At 34.8% G+C, this 25000-nt stretch overlaps 1 protein-coding gene across 2 annotated transcripts; it reads left to right on the forward strand.

Moving 5' to 3' along the window:
* Nucleotides 1-1149: 1149 nt before the first annotated feature.
* MYL1 (myosin light chain 1) lies at nt 1150-23312 on the forward strand. 2 transcript variants are annotated; one of them, XM_029933917.1, is made up of 7 exons: nt 1150-1275; nt 13437-13464; nt 17259-17402; nt 19500-19673; nt 20128-20205; nt 22392-22434; nt 22999-23312. In XM_029933917.1, exons 1-6 carry the CDS (start codon nt 1150-1152, stop codon nt 22418-22420), a joined length of 579 nt encoding a protein of 192 aa, XP_029789777.1. In that variant the 3' UTR covers nt 22421-22434; nt 22999-23312. The 2 variants fall into 2 exon arrangements, with proteins under 2 accessions (XP_029789777.1, XP_029789779.1); XM_029933919.1 differs by lacking the exons at nt 1150-1275; nt 13437-13464 and adding exons at nt 12332-12391; nt 13161-13185.
* The last annotated feature ends 1688 nt before the right edge of the window (nt 23313-25000 follow it).

Genomic DNA, 25000 nt, shown 5'->3' on the forward strand with positions numbered 1-25000 from the left:
GTTGTTGTATACTACTTAATAACTACTCTTTAATTAAATATCTCACAAGTTAAAAGAACAAAAGTGAAGATAGTACATTGTTTAATCTTACACTTCTTAATATAAGAATCTAGCTTTGTCAACTGAGGAACCCAAAGACAGAAAAGGAACAACGTTCAAGTTACCCATCAAAACTCACACAATATTGATAATTAAAATCCTTTTCTCTTTTTATTTGTCTGCCCACTTTGATTAAAAATATACCTTATCTCCATAGTGTGGATAAAAAAATTCAGTTGACAAATAATCAGCTTTATGCCATTTAGGAAATAAAATGGATGTCATTCCATCCTGTTTAATTTTTTTCATTATAGAAAGAAAATTAAGCTATAGTAAGTAGTTTTGAATTATTTTTCTTTAGTATGCAGTTCTTTACAATTAAAAAGAGCGAAGGGGGAAGAGAGAGAGAGAGAGAGAGGCAGAGTTTGTGTTCCCTAGAAGGGAAAGCACTTTAATATTTGATGGGCTTTCCTTATACGTCTGCTTTTTATTTTTAAACGCCACCACCTCTTTGCTGACCAACAATTTCTTGCAAATTATGGCAAGGGGGGAGGAGCATGAGCAAAGGAGCTGGGTGAAAGTTGGTGACGCTCCCTGCCAAAATTCCAAGTTGAAATCAAATCCTTTGGTAAAGTTTCTTGGTCATGGAAAAAAAAAAAAAAAGATTTACAACTTCAGCGGAACTGTAATTCTACCAAGAAAAAGTATCAGTCAATCTACTTTACTGTCACCAAAGGATCTGAAGCTGGCTTTGTCATACTTCTTTTTCCTTTATATATGGAGGTGAGAGGGGGAAAAAAAGCAAGAGGAGTTTAAAAAAGAAATTGATGAAGCCCTGACCCTTTAGATTCCATTTATAGTCTGAGTTTGAATGCCATCCCCCTTGACTAGCGAACCGTCCAATCCAGCCACATGTGTCAAGATTCTATTAGGCACTAAGTGAAATATATATGCCTGCCCTTATACCATTTAACATTCTGGGTCCACCTTCAAGACACTGGGCTGTGGATCAACTGAAGCACTACTCCTTTTTCCAAGAGTCAATTTGACAGGCTCTTTTGGAGGTGCTCCTTTTTTTTTTTTTTTTTTTAACCTATCCTTTTAAACAAAATGGCACCAAAGAAGGACGTGAAGAAACCTGCTGCCGCCCCAGCCCCGGCCCCGGCCCCGGCACCCGCACCCGCACCTGCCCCAGCCAAACCCAAAGAAGAAAAAATTGACCTCTCTGCCATTAAGGTAACTCAGGGGGTGAAATGTTTGGTCACTGAAACATCTTTCAACAGTAGGAAACTCTAGGAACTTGCAAAGGGGTATATTTTTCATTGAGAGGAATGACGTTACTACACAGACTGGCAGATTTGGGGAGAAAGGAATCCTAATTAAAAATAAATAAACTCTAGCATATAATTTCAGTAAAATTACTATGAATATGGTATTTCCTATGCAACCTGTATTTTGCTCCAGTTTTTTTCCTGGTTTTCTTTTTTCCCTAAATGGTCAAAGTGCAATTTAGAAACAAAGTATGTAAGTGTAAAAAGGTGTTTTGCAAATACGTAAACCAGTGTTTTATTTTATTCTGTTTTGTTGTAAACCAAACCTCTGTGGAAACTGGACCCCTTACCATAATGCTGCATCAAAGAGAAATTTTTAGCCCCGACCTGTTTCCAAAGTTTTAGAACAGCTGATGACCCAGTTGTCCTGGATGTATTTATTTGACAGCTGCTTTATTTCTTCTGAAAAACAGAAGATGTCTGCAATTCAAGTTAATTCCCCTTTCAGCCTTGCTTAATAAAATTTGATACAACACCAAATTAGATCTCAGTGCAGACAATTATGCACTCAAGTGTTTCAGTGACTATAAGTGTCATCTTGTTTATTTATATACAGTATTTAATTCAGAATGTGTGAGTTGCTTCTAAATGAAACTAGCCCCCCAAATACTGTAAAACTTGTTTATATGGCTTTTAGCTTATGTCTTTGAGCTCTTGCATACTGACATTCAATTAAAGAGAATGTGATTGATTTTTGTGTCAACGCTTTGCTGTGATCAAAGTATTCAATTGCAGAAGTTTTCAATTTCATAAGATTCTCTGCTTTTGGGAAAATGACACTGTGCATGTGCCTGTTACATCCCAGTGATGTGGTCTATCAAATGCTCTCCTTTTCCTCATTCACTGGAGCTTGACTGGTCTGAACTTGGGCTTGAAATCTTTATCTAAAGAACTCTGCCTCATATGGAAAACTAATGGGCAAAAGGTACTATTAGGTTAGCTTTTCTCTTAAGCCAAAAGTTCTGTACATAATAAATCTAAATTTTGTTAATTTAATAATGTTTACTTGTAATGACCAAGCTGACCTATAAATAAACATTTCATAGACTATTTTAGTTTAATCATAGATTTTAAAAAATACTCTTGACACAAATATTGAATTGGATCATCCTCAGATATATGTGATAACATTAAATAAATACATTCATAATTTTATAGCATTCTGGTTAAACATGAAATTATATGTTCCAAAGTAGGAGTGGGTTATCACTAATATTTTATCTTGATTTTTAGGTACCTAAAGTCATATTTGAAAAAAGTTGGTCAGAGAATCTAATATTGGTTAGAAACTATTCTTAATGAATATCCATTTAGGAGGAGAAATGCATGTCAGATTTTCTGATAAATGGTTTTCTACCTAAAAGACTGCATTTAGTTCATTATGAAGAAACCAAATTCTTCATCTCCAGCAATTCTAGTTAATGTATCTTTATAGATGCACACTGACTACATTATACAATGAACATGATTATGGCCACTGCAAGAATTCCAATCATCTGTTATTATTTGACTCTCCTCTCTGTACTAAGATTAGAGGTATGAATCAGTGTCAAAGCTATTCCACTATATTTATTGTGATTTATAAGACAATGTTATGTCTTTGCATCCAGTATTACAAGTATCTGTGGAGGGATGGGGAATTTGGAGAAGAAAAGGAAATCTCCCACTAATGAATGCAAGCATTAATTTTCTTCCCTGAAGAAATACAAACAAAATTAATTGATCGGTTGATTAAAAATTTAGTTTGGCAGTATGAAGTCTTCAAGAAAAGACATCACTTTTTTAAATCCAGAAATTAAACTGATTTGCTTGTCCACAATCAGCACAGAAGTGATGTTCTTTTGAATCTTGAAGGTTTATCCTTTCATCTATATTTTGAATTCATGCCAGCATGACTAGTGTAGCTAGCACAACTAAGCAAAAGAGGAAAGTAAGCTCAGAGCATCTCTGCAGCAATGAGGTATGTTCCGTCTTCTCTAGTTCACTACAGAACGAGAGAGGGGATGGGTCCTGATAAGGAATGCAAACCAGAATGGAGCAGTTAAGTGAATCTGGAAGAAACAGGAGGAATTTAACCTTCATCTTTCATTCAGAGAGCCTGTTCCTAATAAAGAGAGAGAATAAGAGAAGGACAGGACTGAAACTAATATATTTTTGTAAAGAAATTTAAACACTTTCAATGATTTGCATTCATCAATAGGAAACCAGCGCACATTTATAGGTATTATAGCCAAAGAATGGGCTGCATCTTCAGAAGTATATAAAATTTTATTTCATCCCAGTAGGTAACAAGGCTAATTAAAATGTACATTAAAACATTTCATATTATGATGCTTTTAATCACTTAATGATGTTTCTAGATATATTACCTCATAATAGTTATAAACTTTTTTCAGGCAGAGAAAATGAACTCTAAAGAAATTAATAGAGCTGTTATATGTGTTCATTAACTTTCTGAAAACTCGATGAAGAACAAAACTTAATTGGATTTTAAACTTTCTTTCATAAATCATATGATATTAGAAATCCAGCTGTCCTTTAGACTTTGAGTAATGCTGAAGTTTAAATAACTATCTCTGTGCAGTATTAGAGGCTTGACAACAGTAATACTTAATTCTTCACTACTATTCCCAGCTAACATCTACCTTAAAGTATACCATCTTTAATAGCTATACATTTAACTCCCCATAAACTCTGAACAATCTTTAATATTGTTAATTAGTTTTATCAGTTTCTTTAATGTACTTTCCAACCTGATTTCCTAGTTTGCTGGTTATTTACAACATCTGTTCAGTTGTTCTGACATAAAACCTCTGCTATTCACTGAGGGAGCACTTACCTGATGTCCTATGACCATGGATTTCCCCAGAGTGTCCTTTTCAAAACCCAAAGATCGCGGATGTTTGAACATTAAAGTTACTGTCCTGGACGGTTCTAAACACACTTTGCTTTCAGAGAGCTGACACTTCCAGCAACAATGCCAAACTAAAGAACACTGCCTGACAGAATCTCAAGTGTAGGAATTAAAACCCATCATGAGTATAGTTGCAGGCGCAAACACAAGAATTAACACCTGCTGCCCAACACTTCAGCCAAGTGTTGAAATAATGAAAAGAAAATAAGTAATGAGATGACTATGTGCCTAGATTTTAAAAGATCAACATGTAAGTAAATTTTTTGCATGATGCATGCCTCAGCTGATAGGTCAGGATTGCTATGACGAGATAAGGCTTTGCATGATGTCTTTCCTTGTACTGTTTAAGTTTTAATTCTCACTGTTTTCACTGTAATTCAATCAGGTCATCTCTGACTAGATGCTGCAGGTGGTATTTACCAAAAGAATGCATTGACAGAAACTCATCAAATAACAAATCTCAGTGATTCACCACACACTTGCGAAGATTTAAACTTTCAATTTAATGGGTAATGTGGAATACAGCATTCCCAATAAATACATCTATTTACTGATGGGTATTTAGTGGAGGCAAATATTATGGAAACACTGCAATACCTGACTGTCTCTGGTCCAGATATAGGATTCTTTGTGTTAATCTACAAATTCATTTTTTCTCAGCTCCAACAAGGTTAATACAAACCCAGTCCCACTTTGAAGACCTGTTGAAAAAATCAAATGAGGTCATGACCCATGAAAGGCTTTGAAAATTACAAAGTTCTTTGTAATATAATAATAAATATTCATTGTGAATTAGCTCCTGTGCCCTATTAGCTTATTTAATCCTCAAAACATTATACCAGGGTTTGTTTTTTTCTTGTTTTGCAAGAAAAGAATTTGAGTCTAATGAGGTCCAGTGCTATGTCCATGATCAAATAACTAGTAGGTTATGGAGCTAGGATTTAACCTTGCAGGCCAAGTCCAGAGTCACCTTTGGTAACCATATCCTGAACTACCTCCTGTTTATAAAAAGGAGTAAGTTGCTGTTAAGAATATGTGAAGAAGCGTTTTTTTATTCTTAAAGGTATGAGGTAGAGTGGATCTCATATTGCCTCGCACCATCCTGTGTAGCCAGAGGATGGGGTGATAGACACACATCAGAGCAAGCTCACCTAGACTTTTGAACTTGGTAGTTCACTACTCTTCCATTCTGCTCTCATTTACAAATGGAAGGTGGGAATATTAAGAACCTAAAAAGACTGCTAGTCACTTTTATCCAACTTCTTATATGAAGTTACAACAGAACATAGATATTTTTTTTAAATGTTTTTATGTGAGTAGATTAATAGTTGTCAGGGATGGAACTGGGGGTGGAGCAAATGTGTGAAGATGGTCAAAGGGTACAAAGTTCCAGGTATAAGATGAATAAGTTCTAGGGGCACCCGGATGGCTCAGTCAGTTGAGTGTCTGACTTCAGGATCAGGTTTGTGGGTTTGAGTCCTACATAAGGTTCTATGCGGACAGCTCAGAGCCTGGAGTCTGCCTCAGATTTTGTGTCTCCCTTTCTCTCTGCCTCTCCCCGCCTCACACTCTGTCTGTCTCTCTTGGAAATAAACATTAAAAATATTTAAAAATTTTAAAAAGATAAAAAAATTCTGGGATTTAATATACAGCAATGACTACAGTTAATAATACCATATTGTAGACTTAAAAGGTGCTAAGAGAGTAGATCTTAAAAGTTCTTACCACATGGGGCACCTGGGTGGCTCAGTAGGTTAAGCGTCCATCTTTGGCTCAGGTCATGATCTCACAGTCCATGGGTTCAAGCTCCGCATTGGGCTCTGTGCTGATAGCTCAGACCCTGGAGCCTGCTTCAGATTCTGTGTCTCCCTCTCTCTCTCTGCCCATCCTCCACTCACACTCTGTTTCTCTCTCTCTCTCAAAAGTAAGTAAACATTAAAAAATATTTTTTAAAAAGTTCTTACCACATACAAAAACATTGTTTTTAACTTAAAAAAAAACTATGAAATGGATGTATCAACTAACCTTATTGTGGTAATCATTTTACAATATCAAAATCACCACATATCAAATCATGTTGTATACCTTACTTAAACTTACATGATGCTATGTCAGTTATATCTCAATAAAACTGGAAAAAATAAACTATATTTTTAAAATGATCTTAATGTAATGAAACAAATTGAATTTTAAAGTAATTTTGATATTGTTTAATTAAAAATACACATATACCATAAATGACCTCCAAATTTTGCCATTGGGCTAATATTCTGAGAAAGGTATGGGATCTCTATTTTGTTTCCAAATAGATAGGATGATTTTAACTGGGAAGAAATTTCAACCATATATCTTTGAAGTGATATGTAGAAATATAATACTGTATGTGCAATGATTAAATCTTAACCAGCTTCAGAAAAAGAACTAGGAAAAGAACACATATAGCCAATTTCTTATTGGAAAGAATAGGTGAAAACATTTATAAGTGTGTCTAAATTTTCTTTATGTAATTGTAAGAGTTTGTCATTTTTTATCTTGACCTTTCGATATACAAATTAATTTTAATGCAACTATAATAAAACAAGTTGCAATATCAATCCATTTGCAGTATGAATATAACCTCATGAGCAAATAAAAAATTATTTGAGATTACCACTAGATACCATATCAGGTTTCCACTTTTAAACATCTATGATGTACAAGAAGAGAACAGGTGGAATGGAGTGAGAAAACATGAAAGGGCATTCTGTAACGCTCCAAAATTACATTTTGAATTATACATAACTGGATAATGCCTTCATGAAATAAAATGCAGTTAAGGAATAGATATGTTCACCAATTAATAGTGAACAGCACTTTTAATTTTAAAGATAATGGAATCCTTGCAAGACAAGGAGACCACAAAGTGACAGTGCCAAATTTAGACTCTTGACATTTTAATGTTGCAAATGAACCCCCTGGCAAGTTGTCTTTAGAAGTCGTTCCATAATTACCCAGCATTAAGAACCATCTGACTCATGGAAATTATGGAAAGGATTATATTTAGTTTGCTGATACTACACTTTCTTCTGCTTCTCATACTGAAATACTTTTTGTATGAAAATGAGATCTATAGTTTGTTTCTGCATCAACTTCTACAGTTTGTTTCTCACTCAGAATCAGAATTTGGAGGGCAAAAGTTGCAATATACAAGTTATAGTAGCTTCAATTATATTAGTTAAAAATTCAAACTATATGGATGACAGATCATTACTATTCTAGTCATAAATTAATAATAGTGAATTGAAGCCAGAGGAAAAAATATTACCTTAACGATAAAACACAGCTTCTCAAGTTTATAGTCTTCCTTCTATTGTGGGAAGGGAAGTCTTTGTATGTTACATGTGCCTACTGGTTCAATATCTCCTGTTTCTAAAGCATCTGAGTCACTTGAACACAGTGTTATAAATTATATTTTAACTCTTCTGTATCTAAATTACTTCAAAATAATGCTACTTATTGAATTTTTAAGTGCCAATCCCTTTTCTATTAAAAAAGTGAGTTGAGGTAGATTCTACTAACAAAAGCATGGAAAATTCACATCATCGCAGACATAGCAAGCCTAGAAATCACACAGAGAAAGCTGTGACCCAGGTAAGTTAATCAAAAGACATATGCTTTATTATAGCAGAACAAAATTCTGAATACTTCAGTCCCTGTCTAGTTCCATTCTCACCATATAAAAAACCTAAAGTCTCTAAAATGGTAATGCCAATATTCATAAATCCCTGTGGTCACAAAAGGAAATTTTATCCAGATAAGTAGGAAAAAGCAGATACTCTCAATTTCTTAAAACACACATACCAAGAATTTTTCTAATGCTCACATTATTTATTTTTAAATAAAAAGAGGAAGGAAGGAACAAAAACATGACTTGGATTTTTAATAAATTGCATATAAATAAATGTACAAGGTAGAGAAGGTACAACTCTTAAAAAATCTTAAATTTACCAATTTTTAACCATAGGTAAGCTAAAGAAGTATAGACTTAGGCCACATGTTTAAATTTTGATAAAAATTCACTTGGGCCTCTCATTAATTCTTGTAGTTCTGAACTGTGTTCTCTTGATAATTCAGCCTTAGCTCTAATGTGACTGAATTCAGTTGACAGGTCACAGTTTCTGAGCATAGAATTACTCATTTCTCCTTCTGTTTAGATCAGTGTATTAAATACAGCCATCTACTCCTTCTTATATTAGACAGCCTGGGTTAGTACTGTACTCTCATCGCTCTTAATTTCTCCTTTTTATATCATATTACAGTCACCAGCTTAAGTATATCCTTTGTTGAGGTAAAATAAAAAAATGCAATGAAAAATATGCGTTTCCTTTAAATCAAATGAGTTATTCTTTTTTTAATTTATAATAGTTTATTGTCAAATTGGTTTCCATATAACACCCAGTGCTTCTCCCCACAAATGCCCCCCTCCATGACCATCACCCCCTTCTTCCCCCTCCCCCTCCCCCTTCAGTCCTTGGTTCGTTTTCAGTATTCAATAGTTCAAATGAGTTATTCTGAGGTACAAAACAGTATTTGATGGCTTTTTATGGTGATTCGTGGTAACTCTGTGGGATTAGAATGAAAATTAATAATCTAAGTTTTTCTTAGGTTTTGCATATGTCATAGGTCTTTAAATGCTTCTCTGCCGGGCAATAAATCAGAAAACATGCAGCAATGTTTTCTTGCTTGAAAACTGGCCCTGCTTAGATTAACTTCTTCACTCAGCCTTACGAGTCATTAGCCTCATTGTGTCTTGCACTGAAGATGAAGGCTGTTTAAAGACTATAGTCTATGTTCCTTGCTAGGGCTTTTTCTCTCAGCGTTCAACATCACAGGTCTTCCAGATCATCCTTAATTGTAGCTCTTTTGGATATACTACAGCTTAACATGCAATTTCAGATCCTGTTTCATTTTAATATTTTCCCTATAAATTAATTCCTTCTATATATCAGAAGCTTTATCTTGTCTTTAATCAGTTAATCAAACATCATGATTATTAATTGAAAAATGTTTTTCAAAGTGAAAAAACATCTGTAAGCATTGCAATAAAAATCCTTTTCACTACCAGTCCCTTGTAGACTACTACTTACTTAAATCCAGTACTACAGAGCACAGGAATCTCAAAAAGATGGAATATAGCTATTGTACTAACAGTCTAATATAGGTATGTAGGCTAAGATGGAAAAGCAAAAATCGAGAGTTGACAAATTAGAATTCCTCAACATAAATATTTATATAAGATCTAAGGAAAGGCTCTGGAAATATAAAGGCGCATACATCAGTAATTCAAAACGTGCATGCCTGTTGTGTGCTTGGCGGTTCTAGGAGCTGGTCCTGCACCCCTGAAGAAGAGCATATGCCCCTTCTATAGCGTGGTGGCTCTTTGAAGGAGATGATGAAGTCTCTTGCCTTACAGCATATAATATTCTAGAGGAGAAACTCGTGTTCAAAGTCAGAACTTACTATACATAGATATGCTCCAATGATTTTAATTTTGAAAATCTGTTGAACAACTAATATAGGCAATGTATTTTATAGAGCTACGGGGAATAAGTTATAAGAATAAGGCAGGGAAAGCACTCTAGGAGGAAAAAATTGGGGTGGGGCCATGCTAATTCACATAATGGACAAAGGTAAATAGCTTTCAGTAATGGCCTGAGCTTTCCAGAAGTTTATAACCAGGAAAGTTAAACACCTTTCAGTTGGAAGAAAGGAGGTAAGTTAAATAGATAGAAAAGGTTATTTCAAGAGGAGATTTTATCAGGGCTTTGAAGAATAGTTAATTTCTAAGAAACAGAGATGAGAGGATTCCAGATAGGAAGGACTTAAATCTAATTTTTAAAACAAACCAAATGGTGACAAAGCAAATGGAGGCCAAAATCAACTGACATTTTGTATTTATATCACACCTTTATTCAAAGAGCTGATTACTTCATCATTTCAACACCAAAAAGAGATGCAAAGGAAACTTTTCATCATTTATAGAAGTGTACCAGAGAATAAGTAACATTTCCCCTTTATTCTATGACCACAGCATTCAGGTCTTTTAACTTTTAAACTATACTTTATTCTCTAGGCTAGAATACACTGTCACCTTTCCTACTGTTATAATAGCTTGCTTAAATGTTTACTTTGATTCTCAACACATACAAAAATATCTAAACTCTCATCCTATATGTAGTAAAGTTATATAGAGAAAGTAGAGTAAAATTGTTTGACAATCAACTGCCACTTCTATTTTAGTAATAGTAAACCTTTAGACAATATTCAAGTGGTTAGGAATAGTGTAATCCTAGGATAAATACAAATTTTAAAATTAATTTCCAGTTTACACATTTTATGCAAATTGACCACATTTTATATGTATTCAAGGACACATATTTCTACTAAAAAAACACACATGAAAATGAGTACTATGTAGGGCAAATGATAGGCATTCTGTAGAGCAACTTTGATGGATTTCTTTTGTATTATTTGTAGTTTTTAGTTCTACTAAAGATATATACTAGTTCTCAATGTTGACCATCAGGTAATTTAAATCTAATGACACAATACATAAATATAATTACAAGACTAAAGACTATAAAGAACACAAAGAAATATGGTTTGCTCTCCTGGCTTTAATTTAGGCATCAAAAACCATGAGACTAAAAATTACACACTTATTAAGGTTAGAAATTTCCACCTTTGTCCCTCCCTTCCATTTCCCTTAATAATTCAAAGCATCTGAATTTTTCTATTAACTTCCATTTCTCATAAATTCTCAAAATGCCTATTTATTAAAATATATTTCTTGGGTACTAATTTTTTAAATTATGTTTTTAGTCCTCACTTTGGGACTTAACACCCTATGAGATTTGTTTCACTCCTTGTAAACTTTGGACAAAAAGTGATATGCATTTAAATGTTGATTTCTTCCTAAATGTCTTGCAGGAAAGTCACAAAGTATTCTTCTATCTGGCAAATGGAGCCTTCATGCTTTTTGTGACCATTCCCTTAGAAATAGTTGCTGAGACAACACTCGAATCAAAATTTATCTCCAACATTCTTTACACGTATAAGCTGCTTTAGGTATGTAGAAAACTGATAAATATGCTGTCTGAACATTAGTCTACATTTTAGGACTGATCTTTCCTGAGTACCACTCTTCACAGTATCATTCTAGGAATGGAGTTCCTTTCGATTTTCAGGTAAGCTGCCATGAAAACCCATTACCAGCCAATCCCTTAGATACCTTTAAAATCCTAAAGTGCCAACTGGCATTCTACGGCCCCTGCTTTGGGTCCTTCTGGTTCTCAGTCTGGAGACTGAGGATGGACGAAAATACCCACTTTACTATAAGAAAACTAAGGGAGAATGGTGAAAATGGATCTTTGAACATCCTGGCTTAAATAAACTCTATACATCTAAGAATACAATCTGCAGAAGAGTGGTCTCTAATTAGAGATTTCAAGAACTGACCACATTTTCACTTGAGTGAACCCTAAGAAACACAAAGAATATGCATGGTCTCTTCAAGTCCTCCGAACTTCACCACCAGGGACAGAGCTCAGCAGGCTGTTCCTTCCATAGTAATTGCCATTTGAAACCCCAACCCAGTCCCATCCAATAAATTCCATTAAATATCAACACTTGCTGACTCAAAGTTTGGAAAGTCCATAATTCACTGAGAGAAGGGGTCACCCTGAGTGTTTAAGAAATTCTAAGCTCCTCTGCCGCTGAACCAGTAAGAAGCTTTTTAAAGGAAGAGGCTCCAAGAGAACATCTCAGGGATAAAGACCATAAAAGTACTGACAGGCTTCGTCTCATTATGGCTGTCCACTCCTAGGTTCTGGTTTCCTAAAAATAGCCCTCAGGGTGCAGAGCCCTCCTTCCCTTTGCCCTAAGAAAGCTAAAGAACTCTCCAAGGGGAGTGGCCACTTCTCTCTGAAACCTGATGCTAGCTGTGAGGTCACAGCTTCTCCAGAAATAAAAGGCAGCCTCAGCAAGGAGGCCCCACTCAGGGACTGGAGCGGCCCTCAACTCACTCTTCAGCTTTGCCACTGTTCCTCAGCCCAGGAGTTCTGCCATGGTGGGTCCTGTGAGAAAACTCTTTGTCCTTTATAGGAGGATATAATCGTGGATATGACCTTCCTGAGGAGTAAGGTGGACAAGAAGAACTAAGGAGGGAACATATTCAGTATAAGTCTGTAGAATCTACTTTTGCTTTTTGTTGAGGTGGGGTGAAGATAGAAGAGATTAATTCGAGCTATTATGCTAACTGAAAAAGTACATCTTACTCCCCAAAGCAGTACTTTATGCTTCACTAACTTTTGTTATATGACATAAGGTTTATTATATCTAAACATGGGGAGGGGAAACTGCTACTGTAGCAAAATATTATACTTTTAAAAACAGTCTGATGAAGACAGCTAAAATAAGTAAGCTATTTCTGACACATCGGACGGACGCATGGTCAAGCAAAAACCTACTATGTAAATACAAGAAAGACTTAAGGTGATCTTTTCAGTGCAGTGTATCTGTATTTCTTAATTCAGTGTATCTGTATTAGGCATATCTTAAATACATCACAGACTATTATGTTATTCCAGGAAGTATTTGACTTAGCATTTGTTAAATCATTGATTCATTGATTAAGATGCAGAGAGCTGTTCCCTAACTATCTTTTGTAATAGCTTATTTTTCCTAGATTCCAAAGTATCCTAAGGCCACCTTCTTATTCTATGACATCTACATGTCTTCCTAAAAAATCTCAGAACACAGAGCACTCATCCTTCTGTCAATGCATTTGAAAGAGTACTAGTTGTTTCTTTCTTTCTCCCTCTCTCTCACCACTGCAGTCCTTCAGTGCTGACCAGATTGCTGGTAAGTGAATTGAGCTTCTCTACTCCATGTAGGCAGAGCACTGCCTGGTTTCTGAAATATCCCTTATCTCTAAGGCATGTTACTGCGTGGCCTAATCTGTTCGTGTCCAAGCTATGCCTGAACTCTGACAAGTAGGCTTGCTTTTGGAGCTTACTTTGAAGATTACTCAGGGAATGAGCTTGGATACACTTAAAAATCAGGACATGTTTGTTTGGTTAAAATATTCTTTGTGGTTAATTTCTTTCTAACAGATCGAGTTCTCTAAGGAACAGCAGGATGGTAAGTTTAAAAGATACAGTTGTTTATATGTGCACACTCATAAAGATGGCATGTGAGAAAACTGAGTCCCGAGATGAGATTACCTCCTCCTAATTACCCCCACTGGTGTAGCCACTCTAAATATAAGTGCTCTCAATCACTCTAAATAGAAGTTTTCTCAACTTGAATCAAAGGTTTAAGCAAACAAAAGATAGACACCATAAAATAGGTTCTTGCAATCACTGTTTTAAGTAAAATCATTTTGATAGAGTAGCCAATATAATAGATACACCCCCAAAAAGGTTGTAGATTTTGAATGGCTAATCTGTTCATCAAATTCCTAAAGAAAGATTTGACAGGTCTGAATTGTTCAGTTTAGAAAATAATATTGATTGTGAACCTGCCCAATTACCAAACCTACATGATTTCAATGGGCATCACAGTGAGTTGAGAGAAACAAGTGAAGGGAATATAGACTGAAAGTGAATTAGAGACAAAGAAAGAGAAGTAGTTAATCATAAAACTGTGCAAGGAACATTAGACATCTCCTGGTCTGTCTTATAAGATACAAGATGGGCTCTCGGAGAGCTGATAGGACTTGCTCAATGACCCAAAGTATTAGTAACAGGCTCAAATTCTGGTATCAGTTTAAACTAATTAGAAATTTCTTTCATAAAAACAGTTACTAACTAGGAGATTTCAAATTCTTGAGATTCAAGAAAAGCTGAGTACTTTCTCTGACATTTCCACTTTTTCTCCTTTGGGGTCTTTGGATCCAAGAGACCCCATGCCCTACAGGGTTTGTTTTTTCACTAGAAGAATAGGGGGGAATGTTTTATGGAGTGAAAGTGTCACAAGTTCAAACAAACTGAGACAGAAATTACACCTAAAGAAGGGAGGGGAAAATTTAGTTATATGAAAACACATGTCAATAATTATAATTAGAGGTGTTTAATAACTGTTCAAATACTTGGTTCTTTACCTAAACAATTCCACATTTTTCAATTTGTTTCAGTGTCTAGAATATTTCATGTCTGGGCACCAATTAAGAAAAAAAAGGCATTTTCTATAGTAAAACCTCACATGTATCTACGTCACGGTTGATAGTCTCTTGTCAATAGATCAGGTGACTGGATGACTCAGAACTCAAGAGCATCTGAAATTATACTACAATTCTACTATACTGTTTGACTTTTAATGCGTTTTTAATGAGTGATTCTGCTACATTATCAGCTGCTACATCCTAGTCCTCTCAAATATTCAATTTGCAGTGTCACTTTGGTTGCCAAACTTTGGTGGGACTAAACAATGGAAGACTTACTGTTGGACGGAAGGACAGAGGGACTTACTGTTGACCATTAAACCTATAATTACAGATATGAAAATAGGTTTTAGGTATAAGGGTTCAGGAAGTATAATGTGGTGGACTGGTTTTCTCCTTGGGCCAGGAAAGCAAATGTAAGCACTTAGATTTAAATGAAAATATGATGCTTTCAGAAATGAATGAAACTTCTTTGGTTTCCTTCCTTGTTCAATGACTAAAGAGTTTTGGTCATGGCTGCTCCATTTTAATGTATCACAGTTTGGAAGGAAAGAGAAAAAAGGGGAAATGATTGTATCCTAAAAGTCTAAATCCTGTGCTGTCCAGCAGAGTTGCCACTTAGCCACATGTGGCCATTTAAACCTAAATTTTAATTAATTAAAAATAAATACATTGAAGCACCTACTTTCTCAGTTGCTCATATTTTAGTGTTCAGGGGCCACAGGGAGTTTTTGGGCAGCCCGGATAAAGAACATTTTGACTGTCACAGAAAGGTTTCTAGTGTTGGTCTAGATCAGGAGCTATTACATTTTTTTCTTAGAGGGCCAAATTGTCAATATGTTAGGCTTTACTGGGAGTACAGTCTTTATGAAAACAACTCCACTCCATTGTTGAGATTTAGAAATAGCCATAAACAATACATAAATGAATGGGTTACATTCCAATCAAACTTTATTTTAAAAAACAGGTGGCCAGCCCCTAGGTAACAGTTTTGCTAATCCATATTCTAGACTCTTCAAGAGAATAAATCTTAAAAGTCTGAGGTAGGAAGAGCAATCTCTGTCTATCCTTGACATTTAAATCAACAAAGGGTTAATGTCAGAGAGATTCTATTACAGCCCATAAAATTCTATTTCTATACCAGCGTCTAACCAGGGTAATAGCACTCTGAGCAATCTGTGGGTGAAAGCATGGAGCCAGTAACAATAGTTCAGTTTCACATATCCCTTAGAAAGATGAAAAATAATATTTGACTAATGATCCTACCGTGCCTGCAGCATGCTTTTTAGGTTATATCAGAATGGTCTGATATAGTCACATTGCATAGAATCTGAAGGGGGAATTTTAGCAAAGAATGGTGACTTGACCTATAGTTGATTGTGAATAGTCTGGTACAACCTTACATCAGAGGATGGAGGGATGATAAAATAGGGTATTTTGCTGAGCAATCTATCTAGATGACATCTTTTGATCTAAGGCCATTAATGGTCTAAAAACACTGCTTTCAGCTCTACCAGCTCATTAAAAACTGGTTGTTTTTAGTGTCATTGGGATTAACTCCAACAAATTGCCATGAGTACCTTTGGGTTCTCCATTAACTTTAATTTAGTTAAGTATAGAAGTTTCAGTTAAAATGGCATTTCTGGCCCCTAAATTCATATTAGTACCTTTATCTGCCTTTTTGGTGTATAGTTCTAAATTCTTTATTAATATAATCCTAAAAGGCAAAAGCAATTCCATCGACATAGAATGACAAAATTTAGGGAAAATTAGCAAGACTGATTGGGATAAAAATAGACAACACTTTAAAAATATGTACTATGCACACACATAGAAGTTCAAATAAAACTAAAAATATCTGAATAAAATTGGTGGAGTCTATCAATGTGAATATGCTGTTTGTGACAAAATTATCATAAATTTGCAAAATGTTACTATTGAGAAAACAAGATAGAGTATTTAAGAGATCTGTCTGTATTTTTTTCTCAAAATTGCATGTGAGTTTACAATTATCTGCATAAATTTTAATTTTTAAAATGTGTACTTAAATTCTAAAGCCAATATAGCAACATGCTGTCATATGTATTGTCTGAAAAACAGTAAAGTTTAAACAGATTATGATGGTGATAGACATTAACAAATTTTTCTCTTTTTGAGTCAATTATACTGAGAGCCCATTAAAGTCATACACTGTAATGGTTAAATGACAGTATCAAACTTAGAGATTTGTTTCACCTTTCTAATTTTCTCTCCTGAGAAATAAAGTTGCTCCAGAAGATAACTAGTCCAGGGGAGAGTCTAAGAAATTTGTGCTTCAAGAGGAGGTTTTTCCAAATAATTTGAGAAATCTGGGTTAACCTCTTGTAACACAACCCTGAATAAAAATTCGTTTTCTTGAAATTTTATTAACTTTCTCAGTTATGAAGTGTTCTTAAGGTTTCTCAAGATCTCAGAACTTCTTAACCCAGGTATGCTGCTCAGGCAGATGAAGGAAATATGAATAAATATGACAAGGAGCTTCAATTTCCATATCTGATTAATAATAATATATGATTTGAAACTGGAAATGCTGCTTTAAATTAGTCCCCAAAAGAAGTGTCAAAAAGGATTGTCAATGACTGTTTGAGCTTAAAAAAGGGGAGCATCCAAAGATAACAATAAGCGGTTACAAAGGTGAAAAACAGAAGAGCGTGAACTGGATCCTTGATGAAGGTAGGGGTGATTTATAGATCTAAGGGAGAAAATGTACCCTAATGTTTCTTGCTTCTTGCAGAATTCAAGGAGGCGTTTCTCCTGTTTGACAGAACAGGTGATAGTAAGATCACCTTAAGCCAGGTCGGTGATGTCCTTCGGGCTCTGGGCACAAATCCTACCAATGCGGAAGTCAAGAAGGTTCTGGGAAACCCCAGCAATGAAGGTAACCATGTTTTCCCAAGAAGTTGGAAAAGCAAGATCATGCGTGCACATGCACACACACACACACACACATACACACACACACACACCACAAGGGTTGGGGGAAGAAAGAGAGAAAGGGAAATGTATTGAGAAATAAGATCCATAGAATAGAACTTAACTTGCTTTTGATGGTAAGTGTGCTTCTTGTCTGTCTAGAATCTCAGTTTTTTCCTCATAAAAATAAATGAATCTTCTTTGGAGAATTTGCAGGCATGATAAAATTTCATGCCAATGAAAAGAGATAAAATCTAATGTTAACATTGTCATCATCATCATCCTATCTAATGCTCATAATTTAAAGGTTAGTCAGTGAAATCATATCCAAACCTGCACATTGTTTCCAAGCCTTCAAAGGCAAAAATACATTTTGACAAAGGTGTTTCATGTGGCCCAAACACAATACATTTTTGTGAACAACTCAGTAAATTACAATGACACACTTCTAGAGAAGATCTACTCAGATAAAAGCTGTGGAAATAAAATCACAATGCTTTCAAGAAGTTGGAAATGCCTAAAAAAAAAAAGTAGTTGGAAATGCCTGCTGACTTTGCCCAGTGCACAGTCTTTTGACACCCTGTTTCTGTGACCATCTTAAAAGAAACTCAGCTCTCCTAATTAAGAATAGACAGGATGTCATCTTAATAAATGTATTTTCCATTTCCAAAGCATCACAAGAGGACTTAAAAATTGAAGCCAAAACATACATTCAGTCCCCCAGAGTAAATCCTGGGACAAAAGACAGTAGATATTTAAGAGGCAAAACTGTAGAGGTCATTTGCTTGATACCATAATCCAGTTATTAATCTGGAACAAAAGTGTTTTTTTAATTCCAAAGGTTCATGGCTCCATGTAATAGTCTGTTGGAAAATACTACCTGAAAAAAATGATGAGAAAAAAATCTGAAATTTTTAAAAAGTAGATATTTGAGCTGTTTATCTTTGCCATGAGGGGAAGAAAAAGAAGGGGAAAACAAGTAATCCCATTTCCCCCTTGATAACTGAAAACTATTTTCCTCTTTTACCACACCAGTTAAGTGGAGTTTGAATTCATGCAAACAGACTTCTAAATCACTCTTTTGGAATTTTTCTCAAACTTCATTTTCTTTAGAGGAAAATGTCTAGGTAAATCATGCAAAAGGTGGCTGTAGGCATGAGATAAAGTGAGAAAATGATAAGCCAAATCTTATTTTGTGAATGCCATTTTGTAATTTACCAAACATCTATCTGTAATAGAATTATTAGGTAAATGTTCATTTACTCAACATTCAAATGTGATCTTTTCAATATTCTTCAATTTCCATTCTATGAAAGTAGAAGAAATTTTGACTTTACTGTTACATAGCTTTATCCATTCACATACATGTGGATAGTGTGTTTTACACTTTTGTCGTGAATGTGATTTATCTTGTTAGAAGACACCAAAGAAAGTCTTACCATCCTCAAGCCTCCAAATTGTAAAGAAGTCAGTAAGTCACAAGGTATTTGATATACATACTCCCCTCATAGGCTTCTTTTTGTTAAAATTTAAAGAAGTTGAAAGCTCTATCAAAGTTCAGGGCAAAAGACGGGTACATATTAAAGTTCAATTAAGTTTTACTAGATTTATATGCAAATGAGTTTGTTGTATGTTTTTACTTTGCTTCTTTAGTATTTGTAGAAAATATTAAGTTGACAATACTAATAAAAAGTAGTTAACACTCAGCATTGAGTTTGTTCCAGATATTGTAACAAATTTCACGTTTCATCTCATTTAGCACTCACAATAACACTATGAGAAATCTTTATTTTACAGATGAAAAAGTTGAGGTACATAAAGGTTGAGAATGTTGCTCATGATCACAAAGTTATAAATGGTGGATTGGGGATAAAAACACAGGGACTCCAGAACTCATGCTAATATCTATTACCAACTTTTTGCCATCAGCCGTTTACTAGCTGAAATTTAAGCTATATGAAGATATTTTAGATCAGCTGGAATGAACTTTCAAGTTTAATTTGTGATTCAGAGATGACATTTTATGGTAGCTAGTAACTCTCCAAATTGCCATTTCTTCCAGAGATGAATGCCAAGAAAATTGAGTTCGAACAATTTCTGCCCATGATGCAAGCTATTTCCAACAACAAGGACCAGGGCACATATGAAGACTTTGTTGAGGGTCTGCGTGTCTTTGACAAGGAAGGCAATGGCACAGTCATGGGTGCTGAACTCCGTCATGTTCTAGCCACATTGGGTAAGGAAAATTTATTTCAGCAGGCTTCATAGCACAGAATATATAGGAAAGAGCATGATTTAGGGGAGTCAAGTTATAACAAAATACATAGGTGAGAAAAGCTACAGGTAAAAAAGAATAGTCAAAAATTAATGACCATTTCCACTGACCTCCGTGCCAACAAGTTTGTTTTGGGAAAATGGTAACTTAAATTACTAGTAATGAGTAAATAAAATAAAGCATTGTAGTCCATATAGGATAGAGCTTGGATGATCAGATATAATGTGTATTTAATTCATTCATTTAAAAAAAATTCATTGACAACATACCAAGTGCCAGAAGAATAGGATGGGCTTGATTCCTAGCCTCTAAGAGCTTAATCCTCGCCTCAAGGAACTCCAAACTGGTCACTTATGGTAAAATTTTGAAAATATCCTCTGGCCTTCTTTCTGAACAAAGGGTTTTCTTTCATCAGGTGAAAAAATGAAAGAGGAAGAAGTGGAAGCCTTGATGGCAGGTCAAGAAGACTCCAACGGCTGCATCAACTATGAAGGTACAATCTCATGTGCTTTGGTATTGACAGAAACTCTTAACTGATTGGATTGTTGATGGACTCCTTCCAAACTTAAAATAACTTTGTCTCTGTCTTCTTTACGGAACATACACATGTTATTTATTATCAATCAATTACACAACAACTCTAAAAAGATATTCTCTAAGAATCTATGTATATAAGATTTTTATTCCTATGGGTTTTTGAGACTCCTGGGCATTGTTTTGTAGCTTAAATTGTTTTCAAATGTATTTTTTCTTGCTAGGTCTTTATAACATATCTGTAAGATAGACAGGGTTTATGTCAGAATAAAGGTTAATAGTATATTAAAGTTGGAGAGATCTCAAAATCCTTGACAGCAAACAATTATGAAAATGAGGAAACTGAAGGCCAAAGAGGTTTAGTTACTTAGTGAAGATCATTAATGGAAGTGCTGGTGCTAAAAGTTAGTTCTTCCCCTGGTCTGGTGTTCTTCCATAAACTAAGTCATTTCATGGCCATCTATGTCATGCTACCAATTTACAGCAGCTTCACCCAAAAGGTCTGAAAACCAACACACCACTCAAAATACAGATGCAAAATAGAACTCTGTGATATAATTTGTAAAATTTAAAATTTCCAATAAAATTGAGAAACCTTTCCATCAAAAAAGACGAATCTAGCCACTTTTCAATAAAGCTATGTTGATAGCTTTAATGTAAATATCAAGATGAAGTCCAATGACTTGGGGAAAAGAGCAGAAAAGCAGGGAAGAGGGCATGGAAAGAGGAGAGCAAGGAGCCAAGCACATTTTCGCTGACAATCTTAATTAAACTTAACTTTTTTCCCTGCAAACAATGTTTTACTTTTGGCTATTGCCATAAATCCATTACATAAAAGAAGAATCATTCAATAAATATTGTTTGGACAAGTGGATAGTCACTTAGAAAATAAAGTCAGATCTGGATCTCATACCAAGATAAATTTCAAATGGTTCAAAAATTTAAATGGAAAAGCCAAGAGCATAAAAGCCATGGACGAATTATTTTATAACTTTTAGAGTGGGAAGGTCCTTCTAACACTGATTAAGACCCAGAAGGCATTACAAGTTTTGATAAATTCAACCACATAATTTTTTTAAACTCCACATAGCAAAAGCCACCAGAAGCAACGTCAAAAGACAAATATCAAAGTATAAAAAAAGTAATCATTATCAGAAAAAGCTCATTTTCCTAATTTAAAAAAAACTTACAAATTAATAAAATGACTACAACCTGATAGAAAAATTAATGCATACATTGGCAATTCACATAAAAAGAAATTTTAAAAATCTATAAATATAATATGTTAAACTTCACTAGTAATAAAAGAAATACAGATTAACAGTACATGGAGATACAATTTTTCAATAAACTGACTGCCAAACATTAGAAGTGTGACAACACTTTGGGTTGAGAAGAGTGGATGGAAAGAGGCAATCTCTTGCATTCCTGTTGGGAATGTAAATCATCAAAATCCCAAGATGTTTATGTAGTACTAACTATTAATTCTAGGGAATCTACATCACGGGATATAGTTTTTAGATATACTTGCACTTGAAACAAATGATACATGGTTATTAATTACATTGTAGTTGGTAATAGCCAAATAGTTTAACAAGTTAATGTCCACCAGCATAGTATGTATCAAAGAGACTCTGATACATCTACACAATGAAGTTCCCCACAGGTCTCTCCCTCTCCCCAAAAATAATGACACTCTGGTTTGTGGTCATTAAGTGAGAAAAGAAAAAGAAAAAGAGTTTGTAGAATATGCCACCATTAGGGTGAAAAAGAGTTTTCAAAACATATATTTGTATTTTCTCCTACATGCATAATAGCTCCACCAATCTTGCCATAAGATAGAAACTAGATAGATGGGAGACAGTGGTGAGGAATATTTCTTTTTTATTATAAATTCTTTCACATTTTAAGAAAACTTCTAACCATGTGAATGTACCATATGTTCCAAAAATTAAATTTACAAAGTTGAGGGAAAGGCCATGAACCCAATGATGGATGAAGAATAGTAGATTATACAGAGCTTTACAACAAAACAAATGCTAGTATTATAGCTAAGGACAATTAAGATCGAACTAACTTGCTAAACCTCTCTTTTATGAAACTTGATGGTTTTCTAACTCTAAACTCTCCGTATTATGCCCACAGCATTTGTCAAGCATATCATGTCTAATTAAATGGAGCTCTCAAGGTAAGTACCTGTTCACTCTTCATAAGCTCTTTCTTGATGCTGTATTTTTAAAAAATTTAACAGTTTCACTTTGTGCTATAAGCATTAGTATTAGTTCTTAATTAAGATTTATTTATATTTACCAGAAAACATCAACCCCTTGAAATGGGTTATTTGGAAATAGAGCATTTTTGTGTAAGTGTGTAAGCAAAAATTTTGGAGACCTTTCCTTCCATCGATAAACCCTAGCTTTGATTGTACTGTAATTATGCAGTGAAGATTCAAACAAGCCAGAGACAAGTTCATTAATTTATCTGGAACATAACACTAATAAAAGTAAGGGCCTAAGTTCTTTGAGTAATGGGTGTCATTTTTTAAACAATTACTGTGCTAGAAAATGAGGCTATCACAGTTCCAAGTTAAGCACTTGAAACTAGGCTATTACGAGTAGGAGATGGCTTTACCTTGGATGTGCTGGTTCATTTCGTGCTTTTTCTTCTCTTGCACTTCAGACTATTTCCTCCCTAGCTTTCTTTCTAAAATGATGCAATCAACATCTAACTCATTTTCCCTTTTCCTTTGTAGATCAAGCATTTTTAGGACGACTGGCTGGAAACATATTGCAATAACACTCATGACTCACTGCCCAGATCTGTGTACCATCATTCAGGAAACAAAACAGTGTGGACTGTTCTAGATTGAAGGACTCCCTGAGTTTTTATATACTTCACGTTCCTCTATGAATTGTATTCATACCATTCAAGCCAAGTGTCTCCTGCTCTGACAAGAAGGATAAAATACAACCTCAAGTTCAAGCACCACTCTTTATTTTCTACCATGGTTCATTGAACATCCTTAAAAACTAAATCAATAAATAATTCTGGTCAGTCGGGAATGTTCAAGTTGCATTGTGTTTTTATCTTCTTGCTTAGAGAAAATAATTTTTAAATTTTTAAGTCTTTGGTTAACGTACAGAATATGGATAAATTGTAAACTTCTAAAGAATAAATTCTTGCAGTCTGTATAGCAATAGCACATGGAATAATCATCATCACCATATTATTGAAAAAGTGAAATATAGAGGTGAGAAAATTCAGGTAGGATCAGAGACATTTTAATGTAAATTATTCAGGCCATTTAAGAGTAAAGCAGGTTTTTTCAGTTTTGTGTAAATCATTGTGTACATGGCTTGACTTAACACTTCTAGTGACAATCTAGCCTATTCAAAAGAGAAAGTCCTACTAAGCCCTGATCTCTTTCATTGAATGTCTTCAAGGATAAAATTTAAAGTGACCTTTCTGTGGTTACTTAAAAAAACTTCTCTGTATGAGATTGTTACTCAAGAACTCAAGATCCTGTCTACTAATGTTCTGCCTCCTGCTAAGACCCCTCTACTTTGCATGTTCATCTCCCTGAATCTTGGTTCAATCTTTCAACAGTTATCCTAAACGGTAAGACTAATTGATTATAAAGTTCAGAATGTAAATTTACTTTATCATCCCATCATGCTATCATGTGTCACTTTTTTTTCTTTAGAACAGAGGCAGAATTTGGAAGTTGATAGTCGTCTATGAAGATATAAAGTGACAAATAGTTCTCCCACTCTCTAAAAGAGATCTGTAATACATGTGATTATAAAATCTCTGAAAAGTCCCTGCCTGCCTATACAGTTTTAGAAGCTGAAACTTTTTCCTGATGTTGGGTGCTTCAGGTCAACATGCCCTTCCACCTTTAGCAAAGGGCACTCATTTTTCCAGGAGCCAACAGCTGCATCTTTGACCTATGCTATTGTAGCCAAGATGATGTTGAGACATTATAATCACTTTTTCAAATTTTATTATGTTTATTTATTTTTGAGAAAAAAAGAGACAGAGTGCAAATGGAGGAGGGGCAGTGAGAGGAGGAGACATAGAATCTGAAACAGGCTCCAGGCTCTAATCTGTCTGCACAGAGCCTGACATGGGGCTGGAACTCAGGAACCACAAGATCATGACCTGAGCCAAAGTCTGATGCTTAACTGACTGAGTCACCTGGGCGCCCCTGTAATTACTCCTGTAAGGAAAATTCACTATGGCCTCAAGATCCTTAAGGCCACGTTTGCCTAAAGATCAGGATTTGGGAATTTTGCACAGCACTGCCCAATAGAACTTTCAGTAAAAGGAATCATTATGTATATTGTCCTATTTGGTAACTACTAGCCACATGTGCACCTAAGCACATGAAATGTGGCTGGTGTGACTGTAAAGTTAAATCTTTAATTGATTTAAATAGCTGCATGTGGCTCATGAATATCATATTGAACAGCACAGGCTTCAATATATATTTAATTTGGTTGTCACATCAGACAATAAAAAATGTTTTTTTTAAATGACAAAAGACACCATGGAGAGAAGGTGGCTGGGACAAATAATCCAATCATAAAAGACTCATTTCTGTTTTGGAATATTTGGCTAAATTTCACTTCTTTAACATTTTTTAATTAGAAAAATGTGGTGTCCACAAGGTACTTAAGTTTTAGTCTGAAGCTTCATCTTTAATGCTTTTCCCTCAAGACCTTATAAAAGTGCTTTAACTCCTAGTGGAATAA

The sequence above is a fragment of the Suricata suricatta genome, chromosome 3 (genome assembly GCF_006229205.1).
Source record: "Suricata suricatta isolate VVHF042 chromosome 3, meerkat_22Aug2017_6uvM2_HiC, whole genome shotgun sequence".
NCBI lineage: Eukaryota > Metazoa > Chordata > Mammalia > Carnivora > Herpestidae > Suricata > Suricata suricatta.